This window comes from Trametes versicolor (assembly GCF_000271585.1).
Source record: "Trametes versicolor FP-101664 SS1 unplaced genomic scaffold TRAVEscaffold_15, whole genome shotgun sequence".
NCBI classification, from domain to species: Eukaryota; Fungi; Basidiomycota; class Agaricomycetes; order Polyporales; family Polyporaceae; genus Trametes; species Trametes versicolor.
The window spans coordinates 617,752-623,751 of record NW_007360335.1 but is presented as its reverse complement, the minus strand read 5'-3'; the positions used below and the strand labels follow the sequence as shown (position 1 = coordinate 623,751).

The following is a 6,000-nucleotide window of genomic DNA, read 5'->3' as shown; positions in this document are numbered from 1 at the left end:
GCATAGGTAGTGTGGGACTTACTCTTCAGTCTGTGAGAGAACGACTGAAGAGCAGAGGCCTGCAGAGTCCTCCTTATATACTACTGGGGAGGACGATGAGTAAGCGTATAAGAAGAGAGCATGTGACGTCCAGAGGACGCTGACTGAGCGATGAGTAACGCTGAGTAAGGGAGCATAATCGACATAAGGTCAGATAGTCCATGGCTGAGTAATGCGAGTAATCCGGACGCTGTCTAGAATAGTCCGGAACATCGTAGAACGTACCAGAATCATGTGGAGGGATGGCAGGATGCCAAGTAAGTACAGAACAAAAGAATGTACGTATATGGTAAGTAGGAAAGTCCATGCTGGCGTATGGTAGACGCACAGCCACTATCACTGCCACTCCCGGTCCGGCACAGCCGTAGACACAGAAGTTCAACATGATGGTGCGCGAGTTCGCGAGCCCCTGCAGTGAGATGCAGATACTACATATATATAATCGTCTTGGGAATAATCTGGTGTCGTCATGTCGGGTCAGAGAAGACGCTGTTGGAGGTTGAGCTTGGGTCCACGGCGCCGCATCCAAAGCTGAAATGAACATAGTGGGCCTATTCTACGTTGCGTTTACTGGTGCGTGGTAGTATGCACATATGGGGGCATAAGCTCTCCACAAAATGTCTCCCGACCTCGTGCCTCGGCGTAACTTGCGTCACTTCAAGCATCGGTTATCGATAGCTTGGCGAATTCGCGGGCATGCTCCTGTGTTGACACCAGGGCTCGTCAGAATGCCTATATTTGAGATAAAATTGCGTTCAACTGACCTCCTCGGCTTCAGTAGCAGCCGTTTCCCCGACATCCATGGAAGACTGTGCCACCTAAACGTCAACCTCATCGGTAAGCAACCTGATCGAGCTATGGCGCCACTGTGCTCGGGGACATAGGAAAATAGCCAACAGACCTGTGCATCATTAGAGGCGGGATCAACATCCATTCCGACCATAGCCTGAAACGCGCCGCTCTGCAGAGCAGGAAGCAGCTTGTTCCTCTCGATGTACCCCCAGTACAAGAACCACCGCGGCTTGCCCAAGTACTTCCGCAGTACATCGAGAACCCCCTGCTCCGGGAGCTCGTTCGCAGCTCGATATATCTCGATATCAAGGTCCTTGAAGTTCCAGGCCTTCTCGACTATGAGCTCGATGACCATTGTGGGGTACTCTCTGCTTGGTAGACCGTCGCCGGTGGACGTTCGTGTGGCTGTCGACTATGCACTGGTCCCCTGTCTCCCACATCAGAAGGTCCGCAGACCAGCGCAAGATCGACATCGCGCGCCCGCCTTCCTTGCTGCCCCACGGGGAGCTGATCGGTGTGTTTGCTAGGTTTGCGTCGAAGTCGCGGTAGACGTCCCATTCGTCCTTCAGCGGCGGGTATCCCTTGCGGCCTTTGAGTTCCTTCCCAAACCGGCGGGCGATCTTGAATGCAACGTGCATGTTGTACGGGTATCCGAGGACCCAGACCGGTTCCTCCTTCGGTATCTTGAAGGAGGATGTATTGGGTTGAACGTTCATGGGAGCTCGGTCTGTGTGTGTGATGATAGAGGATGGAGTGTGCACGGGGATGATGCACCTCTGCTCGCGTACCCTCGACATTTATGCTGTCATGATGGAAGCGGCCCGGGAATGGGGTGCTCAGCGCGGAACCGGCCTTGCCACGGCATCTGGGTACGTGAGCGATGTCCAGCAAAGGAGGCAGAAGTTTACGTACGCGAACATCTCTTCATGCGGAGTTCATTTGCGGGCCGGCGAGGACGGACGCGTGCACCATATGGTGCGATATGGGGGGCGAGAACGAGTATACCGAGAGGCAGCATGCCCCGAAGTCGATAAAGGCAAGGTTTTACGTACGCGAATCAGACACATTTATATGCATAGTCCGCGCGTTGAAGAGTGCAGCTGTATGGGGGCATGGATTGGCGGCATTTACTGCAGCCTGCAGGACCTGGAGATATATGTTCATGAACCATGTCTGACTCGAAAACATACGCATTGCACTGACCTTTTCGTTGTTTTGAGCATCAATGTCCGCCAGAACGCTTATTTCTGATTTGCGTCTGAACAATAGAGACAGCCATAAAATGACAAACTACGCCAACAGTATTGCGTCCCATAGCTTACATATCTGACACTGGGTGCCGAATCAGCGTCGATAGGGCTATCCTGACCAGAGCCTGAAACTCTCCTCTCTACAGGGAGTCAAAAAGGTCGTTCCGCTTTGATGCAGTTTTATTGAAGCGAAGCGAACTTCATCCACAAGTCTTCGATCTTGATGTCTGCGGCTCTCCGCGCGCGCGGGGTAGCCACGAGCAAGACGTCCGTCTGAGTCGCTCCGTGCCCTCCACTGTGGAGGCAGTTGTGCTGGAGATTGATCTGGGTACTCTGTGAAAGTAGGTGCTCTATTTGAGGATGCTCATGGCACGGACAAGCTCTGCCCAACGGCGAACCTACTAGATAGTTTCTTATCAGTCAATGATGCATCGAAGCCTTGCTCGACGTCATATCTGTTATCCAGTGACGGTCATAATTCGGCGTCGCTCGCTTTGAGCATGCGGGAGAGCTTGCATGCCTCGAAGAAGGTTCACAGAAATCCGTCGTGCCAGAGTCGCCTCCGTTTTTGCGAGGAATGTGCATTGACGAGTTGGGCTGGGTGGAGTTTGGGTGCGGTGCACTCTGTTTAAACGATGAGAGAACAGGTTGTAGAAATTATGTCTCCCAAAAGTGCAGAGGAAAGGACTGCGGGTATCGGAGACGTCAAGCGTACGGAGAGTGGTCGATGAGCGGCATACCTTCACATTTTCAAGCGAAACTTGAATGGGCCTGGAAGTGTCCTGTACTTGGAGCTTCCAAACTGCTTTATGACACAGCCATAGAGCTCGTTCCAATTTTTGCATGTCCAACTAAATTTAGACACAAACGAGCATAGATTGAGTCTTAGAATCAGCATAACACGTTCAAATACCCCATATAATTTAGAATATATGCGACATATCGCATATACCAGATGATGAGGAATATGTTTCTGAACGGTGGAGATGCTGGCGGCAAGAGAAGGGGAGCAGTCGATGACGAGAAAAGTCTGACCTCATAGCATTAGGGCAGGCTCGCTGAGGCTGGCGGGTGTCCCATCAAGTACTGACGCCCAGCTGGGCCTCCCCTCGACGTTAACGTACACATTGTTCACCTCTATAGTATCTCATCTTCTGACCTTTCTTCCGTCGTGCTTTGATGTACGAGACGATCCTCTCTGCGGCTGGATGGCAGCAATGCGATACACCCCGCCGTTTCTCCTATGAGCAGTCCTCTCCGGCAACGTCTCGAGTATCGACATGCATCAGCAAACCACCTGCCGATATTACAGGGCCCTATAGGGCCCTATAAGGTTCATAATCGCCTGTAATACCGGGTCAATAAGGCAGTGTATTACTGCTAGGAAACCGTTTATTATCATCTTCCATAATCCATTGTAATAACACCTATGCCCTATAGTGTTCCGGCCAATCGAGTGAATGTATAGAAGGCATGACGGGAACTATAGGGTAAAGAGCGTATTGCAATGGTCATACATACGGAGTAGTAGCGGGTGCCGTTACGGCGCTCGCTCCGGTTTGCCCTCCGCTTGCTGCTCGCTTGCGATAAAATGATAGATATAATGAATTTATTCGAGCTATAGTACGGGTACATGCGGTCGAATACAGGATGTGAATGGAACGCGCGGGAGATGTCGGGAGAACGTGGAATGCCCGCGCGACCGCGCGAGAGACATCAGCCTCAGGACGGGGAGGCATGCGCACACGTGAAGGGACTTGAAGACCGGGGTCGGGGCGCGCGAGGAAGGACTAGACAGCGGAGCGGCACTAATAACAGATAGCGACAGCGCAGGGGTGAGCGAAAGCAACTTGAGCTGATAGACAAAAAGTAATGCGGCAGCGACGGAGTGTTGGCGGCGAGCAGGAGAGCGCATATAGTCCCATAACAGTTGGGGGCAGGCACTGGTAGGCGGAAAGACCCACCAGCGGAGGGCGCACAGAAGGCGGAGTGCAATGTTCGACCATGCTGCAAAAGCAGTAGAGCCGCAGTCGCGACGGAACCCAAGCCACAGCGTGAAGGGACTTACCTGGTATGGCAGAGACTATACTAGATGAACGAACATCGGGGTTCAATGAACTGAGCCGCGAGCGGCGACGAACCTTTGCTGGGACCGTTTGATTCGGCACTAAGTAGTGAAGTTTGTCGCCGCACAGGCAGACGTCTAGTCGCGGTCGAGCACGGTCGTTGACGAGAGGTCGCCAGTCAGAGAGCAGTGATGATGGGGGTAAAGGAGAGAAAGGTGATAGAGAGCAACAGGACGTCGCGGCCGACTTTTGTAGAGGTTTGAATGGAAGACAGCGCGGAGTTCGATTAGCGACAGCTCAATGTCGGATGATGTCATGGGGAGGCTCCCCACTGGGAGACGAGCGCCAAATATCGGCGCATCAAGTCGCGAGGGGGTTTTGCCGCCGCGCGGAGCTCCGGTATACTTAGTACTCGCCAGGCCAGGGACATTGTATTATGTGGTCTTACAAGCTCCTGGTAATACGCTATCATCCACTATAATTAATAGGCCAAGAAGGCAGGCCATTGTCGCTTCCCACCCCATATGCTAGGATATTACAGGCACTTACATTAGCCTCCCGATATGCCAGAGTATTACAACCTTTACCACCCGCTATAATAAAGTCCGCGTTCTGCTGATGTGTCAGCTATCAAGGTTAGTGCATTTTTTTCGAAGTATGTCTAGCGCTGGTTGACGCGAATTCGTCCCGTTCTCGAGGCGAACGCCAACGCTAGATCTGCGTCCACAGCGGACGACATTGCGCGCCTGTATCCCCACAGGCCCATCTGCGAACACGCGTGCATTTTTCCTCGCGGACGCGTACGGCCGCGCGACACGTGAACGTCCGCAAGCGACGATTTCATGCAGGCTGTTGTCTCTACCCCACACGACCTCCGCTCGGCCGGTAATGGAGCTGCACCGCTCAAGTTCGCGTTCACGGGGCTCGTGCAGATCCGGCATGGGATGCTTCGCCTGGACTGGCGCTTCACAATATTCGCGTACGGACGCGTGCACTGTCGTGGACTGCTCTTTGGACAGCACGACGGAAAGGCTGCGCGAAGATCGATGATCCGGAGTACCATTTAGATGCGTGCGTGCGTCCGGGGCGAGTACTATGGGCTCACATTTGCAGTACAATCACCTGTCTAAAAGGTGGTGTGAGCTGATATCATGTCGAGAAGATGCCCGACGCGTGGCTGTACCTCATTATCCCGACCTTTACGAGCGGTGCATCCTTTAGTCATGTCCCTTATAGCCATTGCTGAATGCAAGGATGTGCCACGCATAGTATCTTACATGTAGCGAGGTTTCCGTGGCTGTTTTGTGTGCATACATGAGTAGGCGTCCCACATTTCCCCAAGATAGGTATGGGATGACGTTTGCCGCGCAGACATCTGTCGAAGGACGGGCATTGTATCGTGACAGATTATGTGGAAGTCTTGCACATATGCGTCTCGGTGCTCGATGCGTGCCCGTTGGTCTGAATGGCAACTTAATCAATAGTACGCTCTCGCTTGATTCGCCCGTCGTATCACACTCTGAATACGACTGTGTATAGCATTTCACAACGCGATCATCATAGGAACTCTCCGAAAATCTGCCTCCGAGAGATTTTGGCGTATACCTCGACCGCTGTGCGGCCTCTTCCTGACAACACTGCGGGTGCCGCCATGACCACAACGATGCTCCGCAGCGCTGACGAATGTTAGAGGCACTACTCCGAAATCATCATTACCAGCGCGTGTGCTGCATGCACCTAGATCGCTACATAGACTGCTCTTAGAGCTTCCGGCATATGGACTCGTGTATCATCGGACGACCAGGTTCACTCCCGATCTATCACGTAGCCCTTGCTGAGCAACTCAAACGCAC

At 52.9% G+C, this 6,000-nt stretch overlaps 2 protein-coding genes across 2 annotated transcripts in view; both read right to left on the bottom strand.

Moving 5' to 3' along the window:
- The window catches only part of TRAVEDRAFT_32208 (uncharacterized protein), a 6,448-nt gene extending 6,026 nt beyond the window's left edge, over positions 1-422 (bottom strand). Inside the window, exon 1 of the mRNA XM_008046831.1 lies at positions 3-422. Within this exon, the coding sequence (XP_008045022.1) occupies positions 74-346 (273 nt within the window). The 5' untranslated portion in view covers positions 347-422 and the 3' untranslated portion in view covers positions 3-73. The remainder of the gene's footprint in view (positions 1-2) is intronic.
- A 274-nt stretch (positions 423-696) lies between these two features.
- Positions 697-1,547, bottom strand: TRAVEDRAFT_24774 (uncharacterized protein; the record flags this gene model as incomplete). Its single annotated transcript, XM_008046812.1, has 4 exons — positions 697-741; positions 804-857; positions 941-1,174; positions 1,197-1,547. 4 exons carry the CDS (start codon positions 1,545-1,547, stop codon positions 697-699), a joined length of 684 nt encoding a protein of 227 aa, XP_008045003.1.
- Between the last annotated feature and the right edge of the window lie 4,453 nt (positions 1,548-6,000).